Source organism: Nasonia vitripennis, chromosome 2, assembly GCF_009193385.2.
Source record: "Nasonia vitripennis strain AsymCx chromosome 2, Nvit_psr_1.1, whole genome shotgun sequence".
Classification (NCBI taxonomy): Eukaryota; Metazoa; Arthropoda; class Insecta; order Hymenoptera; family Pteromalidae; genus Nasonia; species Nasonia vitripennis.
Window position 1 is genome coordinate 6,891,555 of NC_045758.1, and position 13,593 is coordinate 6,905,147.

General features: G+C 47.1%; 1 protein-coding gene across 37 annotated transcripts in view; it reads right to left on the bottom strand.

Moving 5' to 3' along the window:
* Positions 1–13,593, bottom strand: part of LOC100123149 (protein alan shepard) — a 55,087-nt gene that overhangs the window by 5,770 nt on the left and 35,724 nt on the right. For 14 of the 37 annotated variants that reach the window (XM_031922993.2, XM_031922997.2, XM_032597034.1 and 11 more), the window contains 5 exons: positions 3,969–4,478; positions 3,627–3,841; positions 3,420–3,478; positions 2,422–2,567; positions 98–103 (listed from right to left, as the gene is read on the bottom strand). In XM_031922993.2, the coding sequence (XP_031778853.1) occupies positions 98–103; positions 2,422–2,567; positions 3,420–3,478; positions 3,627–3,841; positions 3,969–4,478 (936 nt within the window). The remainder of the gene's footprint in view (positions 1–97; positions 104–2,421; positions 2,568–3,419; positions 3,479–3,626; positions 3,842–3,968; positions 4,479–13,593) is intronic. The other 23 variants (XM_031923003.2, XM_032597043.1, XM_032597036.1 and 20 more) reach the window with 9 other exon arrangements.

Genomic DNA, 13,593 nt, shown 5'->3' on the forward strand with positions numbered 1-13,593 from the left:
CGAGATAAATAAGCACATTTTGAGATCCACCATTTCTCTCAAATCTCAATCAAAACTACTAATACTTGATTGATACTTATACTTTACGACAATTTACTTCAATCTTGCGAATGCATTGAAAAAAAAAATAAATCAAATAATGAAAATGTCATTGTGTAAGCCAAGCTGATGGCATTTACATAGTATATATATAATATAATATATTGTAATTTCTCGAAATAAATGTTTTGGTAACTTGTTTATTGATAAAACTTATATGCGATTAGTCTATTTATTAATAAATTTTAAATATAAGGTCGTGCATGATTCGTATATTAGTTAAAAGTTAACTTTAGAAACGTAATCTATGATAACATCAATGCGAATTGTACTTTGAATAATCGTAAAAAATAACTCTTGAATCCTGCACGACTTGTATCGATATGATAAAATCTCCAACATTGGTTGTACATATTGTTTTAATACGAATGTAAGAATTAAAATGCAAGGCGTATGCCAATCAGAGCCAACCAGCACCACAAGGGTAAGATAGCACCTGATTCTGATTAAAAAGGCAATAGAGCCACCATCAAAGTTAAATGAGCATGTATTATACTATCATGTACCATCCAATTCAAAGTTTATGAACAGGTACATCTCTTTTAGTAGTCAATTAATTATTAGAAGAAGACTTTAATGTTATAATTTTTCATATGCACTACATGCGTTTGATTGTCATTGTTTTAGCAAATGGCGTCTCGTGCTTCAACCACTTTGAGTTAGATAAACCATTCCGAGTTAGTCTTTTTAATTGGCAACACAATTAAAATCAGTCAGCTCGTCAACTTGCAAGTTTTAGTTAATCTGTACGCCTGCTGTTATGCGATTCAAATTTGATATTCTTTTATTATTACATAAAATTTGACAGTTTTAAGTTTCCTTTAATTGACAAAAAAAAATGAAAAATGATGTAAATCAAGAAAAATGTTTTTCGTATGTTTGTTTACATACTTGTAAAAAGAAAACAAAATCTACTACGTCATTGACTAAGGAATGTACAATGGAAAAAAACAGCGAATGTCCGATTGCTCTCTTGCGATCGTCATATTTGTTTAAATACTAAAGAACATTTAAAACAAATCGATTGCAAAAATTTAATAACTTTTAATACGATGAGGCTAGAAAAATTGTCTATGCTGCCATACTTCTATAAAATCAATTTAAATTATGTACAGATCATCGGTTGTGAGAACCTTTATAAGCTTCGTTAGGATACAACCAATCGAAAGACCAATTCAAGACTTGCTAAAAATTGTGTTATGCTTAAAACTTTTGGCAATTATAGATTAACATGGTTTGGATCAAGTCTTATTCAAATTAAAAAAGCAAAAAGCTTAATGCGCGAAAGCTCAGATTTAAAAAATTGAAACTTTACACTGCTGTTCAGTAATACCAGATTTGGTGGTTCTTCATGAATATAGAGTATCACGCAATTAGCAAAATATAAGCTGTATAGCTTTAAAAGTTGAAATATGTAAATGATGCCGCTCTAATTGCCATATTGCAGATTTATTAATTTAGCCACGATAACAAAACTTTAAAGTCCTCAAAACCACAGTATGGCAGTGGCCATTGAAAAGCTTTTCACGCTAACAGTAGCAACAGTGAAACATTTTTTCGTTCGTAGCGATAAAACTATTGATGCTGGAGGCATCAATCAGTGCAACTTAATAAATGCAATTTATTGCAAGTAATGACTTTAAACGTGTTTGACATAGCAGATATCAGCAACTATGGCCGAGGTATAGCAGCAAGCATTGACAGGTTGATAGGTAATGTAAGACAGTAAAGAGACAGATTCAAAGAATCGGTAGCAGATTCGTACTTTTGATTAGTCGAAGTAGACTATTAGTAGGTCTGAATCGCCGTGATAACATGTTTGCTTCGACAAAAAAATTCTTCGATATTATCAAGCACTGATGAAAGAATTGACAAAAATTAACCGCAAAAATACTGTGAATTTCCAAAGTCCAAAATTCTTTCACAATTCAACTGAGGGGACAAAAACTTCAATCGACTCCAAAAAAAGGCAATCATAAAAATTTGTTTCTTTTGACTTTGAAAAAATTCAAAACTTTGAACAAAATTTAAAAATGTTAAATCGATAGTTTTATATTATTCTTGTTTCGTCGCATGGATTGCGGGATTCCGGGAACGGACGTCTTTGGAAACGGAATATTGGCTTCAGAATCAGGAGCGAAAGGTCGTATAGAGAAGATGAAGTAGAAAATGAATAAGTAGACGATGAAGAAGAAGAAGAATAAGAAAAGAAAGGAAGAGACAGTGAGAGATAGAGAGAGGTAAGGGAAGAGAGACAGAGAGAGAGAGAGAGAGAGAGAGAGAGAGAGAGAAAGGTTTACTGTTACTCTGGTATTACTGTACTTGCATGCACAACCAACGTACACTGGCCAGTCTACGGATCAACCAGATACCCACTTTCGCCATCTGCGCTTGGATACCCTTGGCGACCAGGGCTTTGACAGCACCCTCTGCCGCCACCGGTGATTCAAAGTCTACAAAGCCATAACCTGAAAAAGAAAAAACGCAGAGCAGATAAGTTTACAGTTGCTTTATTATCCGTGTCTGTGTGATCTAGTGAGCAGAAAAATTTCAGTCGCCTCGGCGCGACAAGTCATCGACTTGCCCGACTGAACCGATGCCATATTGAGCGACTCAAATTTTTGTTCTCGATAACAGCTACAGACTATAGGCTATAATCGAACAAAACGCGTGAAATCAAATGTCTATGAAAAACACTACATGATAAAACATTCAGTGCGTACACATAAATTGAATGGCGAGCCTGTAATGAGTTACGAGAGCTTTTTGCTGCCAAGGACTATTTCACAGGGTCACCACTCACATTTATCATGATCACTTCAAGTTAGGTAGCATCTACCTTTTGCTTTCCTAAAAATATCGCTATGCTTGACAAAGAGTAAATTTAGTCATATTTTAAATAGTAACAAGTCTACTCTATAATATTATATATATGTGTGTGTGCGTGTGTGTGTTCTACGAAACTACGCAAAATATGAATAAACGATATTCAATGAGTTAAGTACTCGTGTGGAGTAAATGAATAAGCGAATGCACGACTCGTTTGAAAGTATAATGCGTTTTTTTTCATTCACTGATTGGTTTACTCTCGATGATAAAAATATTGATGATAATGACATTGTGAACAAAGTCGCGACAGAGAAAATTTTGGAAGATGAATCGTGAAAATATATCGAATTTGGCACGTATCGTCGTAATAAATTATATGTAAAAGAAAGAAAGTCACGGTTCTCAAAGTTTACTTGAGGAAAACTTGTAGAAGAACGCGCGACGTAGAGAAAAGAGTACGTAACCGAAAAGTAGAAATTTCAACTAAGTACCTTTACATTTATTTGTATTCTTGTCCAGAATCGCCTTCGTCGAAGTAATAGTTCCGTACCTGCAAGCAACAAAGGGTCTTAGTGAATCCTTGGAATGTGAGGGGAGTCACGAAAAATCGAATGATCTCGCAGAAGTGACTGTTGGTATAATTAGTGGGTGCAGTGCATAACTGTATTATACGATTGAAATAGCGACGATAGACTTACTGAGAACACATATTAACAAGATCCTTGTCAGTTGTGTTTTGGTTGAGGCCACGTATGTAGAGGTTGGTTTTCGACAACTGCTCCGACTGTTGGCCCTGCATCGCGTTATTGCTAAGGTTAGTACTCATCGTCCCGCTTTGACTACCTGTGGCACTGCTAGAACTACTGTTTGTGTTCGCCGGTGACGAGGCGGTAGGAACTCGTTGTCCTCCATACTGAAAAAGAGAGAACATCGTGCGTTGAGATACATCGGCATGAGCTATACAGCGAGCATCAGCATCAGTTAATCGCAGAAGGGGGAGAAATCAGGACGACGCGTGTCTATATATGTACAATACTAACCGACGCGTGCTGGGCGTAGGTCGTGGCACTGTAGGGGTTGGGGTTAGGCGGTATCTGCTGGGCACTGACGACCGCGGGCATCTGCGCCGCCGCGGCGGCCGCTGCGGCCGCCGCCCCACTCGGGTACCTCGTGAACGGCGGATAGCCGGCCGCCGCTGCAGCCGCAGCTGCCGCGTGACTCGGCGCCGCTCCCCAGGCCGCAGCCGCCGCCGCGGCCGCTCCGCTAGCTCTGTACTGCACGGGGTTGCCGCCCCGGGGACCCCCGGCCACGCCGCCGGTCTTCAGGCCTCCGCCGCCGCCGCCGCTACCGGTACCACCACCGCCGCCGCCACCCCCGTGATTAGTTGCGCCGCCGCCGCCACCGCCGACTTGGACGCCGCCGCCCGCGGCCGGTCCCACGCCGACTCCGCCACCAGCACCGGCTCCGCCGCCCCCGCCTCCGCCGCCCCCGCCGCCTCCGGCAGCACCGCCGTTAGCGCCCGTGTACGCAGGCCGAGGCGCGTTTGGACCCTGAAAGCAAACACAAGCACATACAAACATTAGTTTTTTTTTTGTTTTTTAAAGCTACTTTTTTCATTTTCATTTTAATGCTACTACATTCGGACTCTGCATTGGTACGAGCTGGCTCTCGCAGCTGATGCTTTAGCATTGCGTATCGGACTCATCGAGGATCCGGACAATCCAGACGCTGACACGTCACGCCGCGACGCACCAATTAGCCAAAGGCTCGTTACACCGCGGGCGCGTACGTCAATTAGATCGAAACGTCGATTTCGTCACGTTATCGCGACGAGACCGCGCTGACACAGTCTCCGCGACGATTGCCCCTGACTGCGATATACTCGCGCCGCGTATACAACGAGAGACCGAGACCCTGTTCGCATCGCGCTGCAATACGCGCACTTGACTCGTTTCTCCTTCCTGCCAGCGTTATTCCACTCGCTCTATGTGTATGTACGAGGCTGTACGCGTTGCTCGCGTGACGGGAAAAATCCGCGACCTGTATGAAATTTTTCGGTTTTTTTTTCAGACACGAAGCGGGGCAGGTATGAACAAATTGAATTACACGCGCTAGATAAAATCATCAGGGCTGTGCACATCGGTTATAATGCACTGAGGCTCTGGTGAATTCTCTCGGGGCTGTTGATTTTCGTGCACGGAGCGAGAAAGAGAGAGAGAGAGAGAGAAAGAGAGAGAGAGAGAGAGAGAGAGAGAGAGAGAGAGAGAGAGAGCGCGAGAGAGATCGATAAGCGTTGATGGCGGCGGTGCGGCGGTGGAGGCGACGAGGCACGGATTTCACCTGTACACGTCAACTTTACGGAGAAAGAGAGAGAGAGAGAGAGAGAGGCTGAAATTAGGTTAGTCGCTGCTTTATTAAGCCGCAGGCATGAGGCACTGATCAATAGTTTCAATATGCAAGCCAATAATGCAAAGTAGATGAGGGCATGGAATTTTTAATAGGCTGCGAACTGGGTGTTATACGCCAGGCCGGCTTTTGGCCTTTCTTTTTTTATCGTAAAAATGTAACTTGGGTATACAGAGGCCTCTGTATAATCGCCATTCGAATGTTTCCAAAGTTCGAGGGCGTGTATGTTGATATGAGAGCGCGAGGAGAGCAAAAAGAGAATTGAACTGCTCTCTCTCTCTCTCTCTCTCTCTCTCTCTCTCTCTCTCTCTCTCTCTCTCTCTCTCTCTCTCTCTCTCTCTCTCTCTCTCTCTCTCTCTCTCTCTCTCTCTCTCTCTCTCTCTCTCTCTCTCTCTCTCTCTCTCTCTCTCTCTCTGACGAGTGTGGGTGCACTATGCTTTAACGATCGTGTATAATATGCAGCGACGCTGATGACCTCTATCTATATAGCCGATATAGCCGAGGAGAGAGATTGCAAACATTTGCTTAAACAATAGAATAACGTAACAATATTCAAGGAAAATCGCTTCTGCAACACCCAACGTCAAACTATGCACAGTAGCCACGCCGCACACTGAGAAAGTTCAAGCAGAAGGGAGTGACTTTGTAGGTTATGTCCGCCCCGAGAGCTTCCCGCAAGCTCTTGGAACTCCAACCTCTTCGGCTTCCCCGACACACGATTCGTTCTCGCTTATCCTAACAACAATATCGTTACCGCGCACTTTCAACAAACCAAAGCACACACAGCTTACCGGAAGCCCTAGCCCTCCTCGACTCGGTCTAGCACGCGCTGCTCGCTAAAAGCTCCATCTTCTCACGTCCGCAAGTATGCACACACTAACTCCTCGGCGATTCTCGAAGGCGTTCGCAGCTCCAAGAAATTCACAAGGAAGAACTGGCGCCGAGACAGCAGCAGCAGCGGCAGCAGCAGAGCGAAGGAAAAGGGCGGCGTTGCGCGGCCATTGACGTAAATTCGAGGAAAAGCTCCCGCAGCTCTCGCGCAGCGCCAGTGATGCGGGGCGAATCCGATCAATAAAATAGGCTGCTGCCGCTGCCGCCACTCGGCGGCGGGATTCCGCGCGCGAGAGGGCGGCAAGCGTTCGTTTCTCTCGCTCTCTTCTCCACCTCCGCCTACGGGCGCTATATTGCGAGCGCTGCTATATATATATATATATATATATATATATATATATATATATATATATATATATATATATATACGCGCACACACACACGCACACACACTTGCACAGGCCGATGGCGTAGCGTATACTGTGCGGCAGCTTCTGCGGGCTCTTTTTCTCCGGAGTTCATCTCTCTCGATGCGTGCGTGTAACACCTCTCATCGTCGCCGAGTAATCGAGGAATATCTATCGAGCGGCGCGCGTCTGATACGTGATGAATAATAATCGACCTATACGTGCTAGCTGATGCTATAACGCATCGGAGATTACACGCTCTCGAGGCGATACACGCCCCCGCACGCACGCTTAAGTACCTTAAAGCCGCGATTCACCCCTTTCGAATGAATCCGCTTGCAGGAGCTTCCGTGTACCGAGAGAGTTTTTCGAAAAATTCGACTATCAGTAGGCCAACTCCCTTCGCTGAGAGAGAGAGAGAGAGAGAGAGAGAGATAGCCGGCGGCGGCAAGCTCCTCCATCTTGGGGACCGGCCGCGCGGCTAAAGCGCCACCTGTAGGAATCCTGCGAGCGCGGGGGAGGACCACGACTATAACGCTATACATATATACTCGGAGCGAGTCCTCCTCCCGCGCGCGCGTCACCACCGGCACACCGATCGATTTCAACCCCTCGCCGGCGGCGTCTGTGTGTGCGTGTGAGAAAGAGCCGGCGCACTTCGTTTGATACGCGCTCACACGAATAGAAGGAGCAGAACCGAGCGAGAGAAGAGTCGTCGCACGCAGAGAGCGTTGACCCCTGCTGCTGCTAAGGGATATCGCGCAAGAGAGTATGTGTGTGTGTGTGGATGGTGCAGCGCACTGGCCGAAAAATGAGCGCCGCTGTCTGCGCAGCCGGCCGGCGTGTGCGCTGTAGAGAGTCGCGATAGCGCGTGTGCGGATGATCGAAGCCTTTGAGAGTGTGTATACGCGCTCGTTTCGAGCTTTCATGACGGACGATGATTGTTTGCCGTTACATAGAGAGAAGCTCTCTTCTACTTGGATGCCGATGAGGCGCGTTGTGAGTGGTAACAGACGCGTCGATTGTAGTCGAGAGAGAAAGAACTTGAAATTTTTTTCTTTCGCGAGAGAAAGAGAGTGCGTGTACCTTGATGATGACGCTCCTCGGCCGAGAGCTCCGGCATTTAGCTGCAATTACGCAGAGGTGGGGAGAGAAAGAGATGTTTATCAGCGCCGGCTCAATTGAACGGCTGCAGCCTCGCATATACATATACATATACATATATACAGGGCTCATCGCGCGCGAGGCGAACTGGCCGCACCGTCGTGTGTACATTCGCACACATGCGTGAATTAGACGCGATGCGCAAAATGGGTATCGTGATACCGACCGGATGCCACTTCCTGCTTACCGCGCGTCTATACCCGCCACTCCAACATACACACACGGACAACATTGTGGAGTCGCTGTGCCCTGCGCGCAGCTGGCTTGCTTTTTACTCGCCCGATATATTATGATGCAGCCGACGTCGATGGGCGTTTTCTTGGCTCGCGCGGGAGCAGGAGCTCGATCGACTTGGCCGCGCGAGCTCCCTGAAATTTTCAGATTGGAACATAACAATGCACTTTTACGCATTCCTCGCTATCCCACTTACATTCTCGGCGTATTAGATATCGCAGCGTCGCGAGTGAAAGGCGGTGAAATGATCATTACACGGAATTTAATATCGAGCAGATAGTTACGAGTCCGAGAGGTAAAAAATTATAATTAAATTGTCCAATAGCCAAGCGTTTATCGACTTAGCTATACGTGTGCAGGGACTCGCGACGATGCGATGGAGAGAAAAATGCCATAGGCTTCGAACCAGCAGCTATACGTGCAGTACAACGAGTTTGCGTTTGCAGGAATCTCAATACCGCTATTTGATGCGCGCGCCGCGCGGTCGTTTGCTCTTTTTATCCTCCTCGCGCTTTTCTCGCCCGATAATAATGACTCACTCTCTCTCTCTCTCTCTCTCTCTCTCTCTCTCTCTCTCTCTCTCTCTCTCTCTCTCTCCAGGACTATAGACAATTATCAAGTAACGGAATTTCGCGATCACGCTTACGCAGCGCAGCTGTTTCGTCGCCGTCTCGCGCCTCGGGTAAAAATCGCGCGTACGCAAAATCGCACGATAAAGGCGTCTAATTATATACACTGCTCGTCGTAAAAACGGGTATCGAACGCGATAAATCGATTTTTCACCGTCGCCAGTTATGCAAATCAAAGTGACATCACACACAGCGAGTGCATAAGTGGCACGTCGTAAAATCACGAGTGTAACACAAGAAGAAGACAGTCCTGATCGACGAGCTAATACTCGCACGGAACGCCGAAGAGGCGTGACTGCTGCGCGAGAGGTCATTGATAAACGATAGCGAGCGCCCTGCGCGCGATATCCCTCTTCGCGCGGGTGCGCTAAGTGCGCGTAATTGAATCAGGATCGCCTGCGCATGAATCTCTCGTGCGCTGGAAATGTAGCAACGATGCCAGTTGAACATTGAAAGCTACGAGCTATCCCGCTGAGCCTGATTAAAATTCAGAGGCCAAAGCTCTCGGAAAACGTTTGGACCGTCTCCAGGTGAGCAATTAGGCCGGTGTTCCGAGAGCTTATCGAAATTTACGCGAGAAAAAAGTCCGCCTCGTATCTTCTCTTCCGCGCTCAATTTACTCTTGCGCGAGGATTGTCACGGGGAGGGAAAAGCGTTTATCGGGCCATTAAGCATCGAGCTTTGAGAGCCGGGCATACGTTAACGAGTCGATTAATCCGCGGAAAAACCCGCTCTAATGATATTCCGGGGCTAATTTACGGCGCTAATCAAATTTTTCTCTCACCGTCGCGGCACTACTTGCAACACACTTTATTCAAATCAGCTACAATATGTGCACGGTATAAACGTATATACATTATATTAACGCACAGGCGAAAATCTCGCGAGCAAACTCGAAAAACTGCAATTCACAGCTATAACAGCTCGGAAGCTTATAACGGAACCGGCCGCCGTGGCTGCAGCGTGGCAACTTTTCAAAGCACCGTTCGAAAAACCGATAAAAAATCTCTTACTCTAATCAGTCGCGCTCGCACGACTCCCTCCCGCGGAAATCTCGAAAAGGCTGGGCCGGTAATCGATCCGGTGTGTATGTGTTTGCCGCGCCGATTGAAAAACTGCAGCTACGTCGTCGGGTTTTCATGACCGCTTTCTAAAAGCAATCCGAGAGCGTCGTCCGCGATTACAATCAATTAGTACAGCAGCTGATAGCGCTGATGTCCCACTCTGCACCTGCATCGATAGACGCTTTCTAACAATTAGTTAGTGTGTGTATAATAAGACCCAAAAATCGCCGGCGCTAGTTTGGAAAGTGCAAGAGTCGAAGAATGCGATATCGCTGTTCTGAAGAAGGGACGATCCGCGATAATAAGCGCGAGATGTGTAACGCGCGACTTCTCTCTCCGCATATCCGGCTTTCACTCTCGCGACACGTGCCGAGAAATCAGCGACGCGAGAGAGAGAGAGAGAGAGAAACGGAAACGCCCTCGAATCAGCTCCTCTCCTGCTTCGCGGCTCTTTTTGACGTCACGACCTCCATTAATAGCACCTCACGAGCACTGCTCTCATTGATACAGAGCCTACGTGCACTTGTTACATTCTTTATCTATGTACTCGAAGGAGAGCAGAACCTGCGTGCGAGCCCGTGTCGAAATTTCTTTTATGTTAATCCTGCCCGAGCTGACTGAGAGAGAGAGAGAGAGAGAGGGAGAAAATTCTCGCCGGATAGTGGTTCGATGCCCGAGCGCGCAGGACGTGTACCTCTATGCTCAGCGGAGAAATGTAGTATATGTGTAATTTTCGAGAAATGTAGAACCAACACTGGAGAACAAATAGTTAAAAAAGCACTGCCAACGTCCTTCAATTTCCCTCCGAATCGAAGCAGAGATAAATCGCGAGCCATTAATCAGCCGTCGTAGCTCAAGGCCGCGCTTGGCTCGCGCGACTTTCTTCCCGCCGCTGCAACACATCCAAGTATACAATCGCGCGCGCGCGCGGCTGTAAAGCAGTTCCGCCTGAAGAAGGATCCCGATGTGCTCGCGATGTTCCGCTCTATTAGCGACGCGTATCCTGATGCCGGTCCTGCGCGCAACTCGTGTGTATAATACGGACAGGGGAAAATCCTCGCGAGAAAGTCAGTCGCGAGCTCTCAAGCGAGCGGATCAATCGCGGATTTTCTCAGTGGAATGCGGATGACGCGCGCCGGAGAGATAAGCGAGTATCTGGATCGTCGCGTTTTCGGAATTTATACTTTATGTACGATTTTTAGATGTGTGTGCGGATATGATCGAGGAATGAGCCGATTTTTCCGAGCTGCTAAAGAAGAACAAATAAATCTCCGAGCAGTATACCTACGCGGTATTACAGCGATTGCATATAGAGCTGGTATTATAAATCATGCGCTTGAAATCTAATCTCATAACTAATAGCTCTCAAAGCGAGATTCATTCAGCCATCTCCTCTCTCTCTCTCTCTCTCTCTCTCTCTCTCTCTCTCTCTCTCTCTCGCGATGTATACGCATACGGCAAGCACGTGAGTGGGTAAGAATAAAACTTTCCTTTATGCAAGAGAGCTATAAACATAGAAGCCTTTTGCACAATGGGCGTAATGGATATGAGGCGGAGCATCTCGTTTCCGTTGCGAAAAACTTGTGATACGTTATACGCACGAGGTTTCTGTGCTTGATCCTCGACGATGAATTACGAAAATTCACTTGAGCAAGTCAAGTGCACCGCACGAGCGGAAAAGACCCGAGACACGAGGTTATAGCGTTATGTGTGCGGGTAACGCAATTCGCGGTCGGCCGGTGTCTCTCGCGCGGAAAATCCTCGTCGACGATCCATCGCATCGCACGCGAGCCTGATCTATCTATCTCGATCTCCGCTGTCGGATCGATGTCGGCCGCGAGAAACGCGATACAGAGCGCGTAACACAATGAATCTCGCTGAAATTCGATTCCGATGCGGAGAGCGCCTGCACCTTTTTTCCTCTCTCTGTTTCTCCGATGCCGAAGGTAATATTGGCGAGAAGGGATTGGCGCGTCTTTGAGCTTACCGAATTGTGAAATAGCGGACGACTAATATTTGAAACTGCATCACTCCGGTGCAACGCAATGATCAATATTTTGCCCTCCGGAAACGCGAGAGCATAAACAAAAGCTCATACCGCGAGAGAGAACCCGTTGAACACAGCGATCAGACGAGTGCACTATATAGGACGATAATTCGGCGGAGAGTGTACCTCGAGAGGCGAAAAAAAGACGGCGCCTCATTTCCTTTAAACGTCGCGGCTCGCGAGAGGAGGACTCATCTCGGCACTTTTCTTGATGAGGAGAGAACGCCGGCAGGCTTTTTATCATCGTCGCGCTGCTCTCGACGAGCGTTTGATGCATAGAAAGACGACGCTTTTCACTTCTGCCACGAGGGACTTTGTCTTCGAGTTATAGACGGACATGAAAACGCAGTTGAGGAGAATCTAGCGGAAATTCAATTGTTTTGCCCTCCTCCACTCGCGAGAAGATTCGGTTACCGGGGCCTTGAGATTCGATGTAATATACCCGAGGTGTACACGCGTATGTAAGACAAAAGTACGTTACCTGCTCACACTCCTCTAGGAAAAGCACGACTCGCTCGCAGCATCGCTAAATTCCTCATGAGCAGCACACGTATACGATAATACAAAATTTCAATATAAGAGCGCTGCAACGGAAACAGCTGTGAATCCACGCGTGTGCACGCTAGGCGCAAAAACTAATAAGCGCGCGCGCGCGTGAGAGAGAGAGAGAGAGAGAGAGAGAGAGAGAGAGAGAGAGAGAGAGAGAGAGCCTATACACACTCGGCGCAGGCCAAGAAAAGTCCAACTAAAACCTCTCGCTCCAGCTGACTCTTGAGGCCGCGTGAGTAGCGAGACTTTCAGGGGGCGCGCGAAACGCGGAGAAGAGGAGAGAGAGGAGAGGAGAAAGAACCAGTTGTCCGCAAGCCGCATACCAGGCATTCCCCTATCGCTGCGCGCAGGTATATCTACCGTGTGGAAGAAGTGCATATTGCACTCCCTCGCTTGCTCTGGCTTTTCTCCCTCTCCTTTACACACCATCGTCATCAACGGCGGCGGCGGCGGCGGCGGCGGCGGAGACGACGTTTTTTCTCGAGGGCTCGCGGGGAAATACGGGTCAGCCTTCCGGGGATACAACTTTTGTCCGTCCCCCTCTCTTTCGCGCGATGTCACGTGAAAATTGCAGGGCCAGCTATACTACTCCGTTGAAATTAATTGGGGAAAGATGCTGCTGTGTATATACGGTTGATGTATCGGGAAGTGGGACGAGTTTCGAGAGGAGAATATGGGACAGTCCTGGACTCGCGGCTGCGTGCGCATATGGAGCAAATGAAATGTGTGTGGAATACCGTTTGAGTCGCTCGTACCAAGCTTTATCGATGATAAATAAGCCGCTGAGCGTATGGTTTGTTCAGGAGGCTCGGCGGACACTTACCTGAAACAAAGAAAAAAGAGAGAAAACGTTAGTATGTGTTTCTGTGCCCTCGAGCGTTTCATGTCGTATGCATGTATATAACGCGAATATTTTACGGCCGATGTAAGCTAGACTTAAAGGCTAATTGGACTCTCTCTCTCGGTTTCTCGGGGCGTTTGCTTTGTAAGTCAATTTGTTCGCATTAATTTTTTTCTCTGCGAGGGCAGTAATTTGTCGGAACAGTATATCCTATTTACGTTACTTGTAATAACAATAATCATTTGCTTCGATCAGAAGTCGAAATCAACACGCGCACGCACACGAACCATAACTATATCAGTTCGAGAGACAACTCATCAGTTCGCTCGGAGCGTTAACCGCACGCGCTGCGGTCAAGCCCCTCCACACTAACTGTGTGTGTGTATATACACTCGTCGTGCACTACTCGCCAAAAAGCGAAGCGCAGATTATTGCGCTTAATCGAATGAAACGAAGGCCCGCGAGCGCATACGGCCTTCGAGCTCTTGGACTC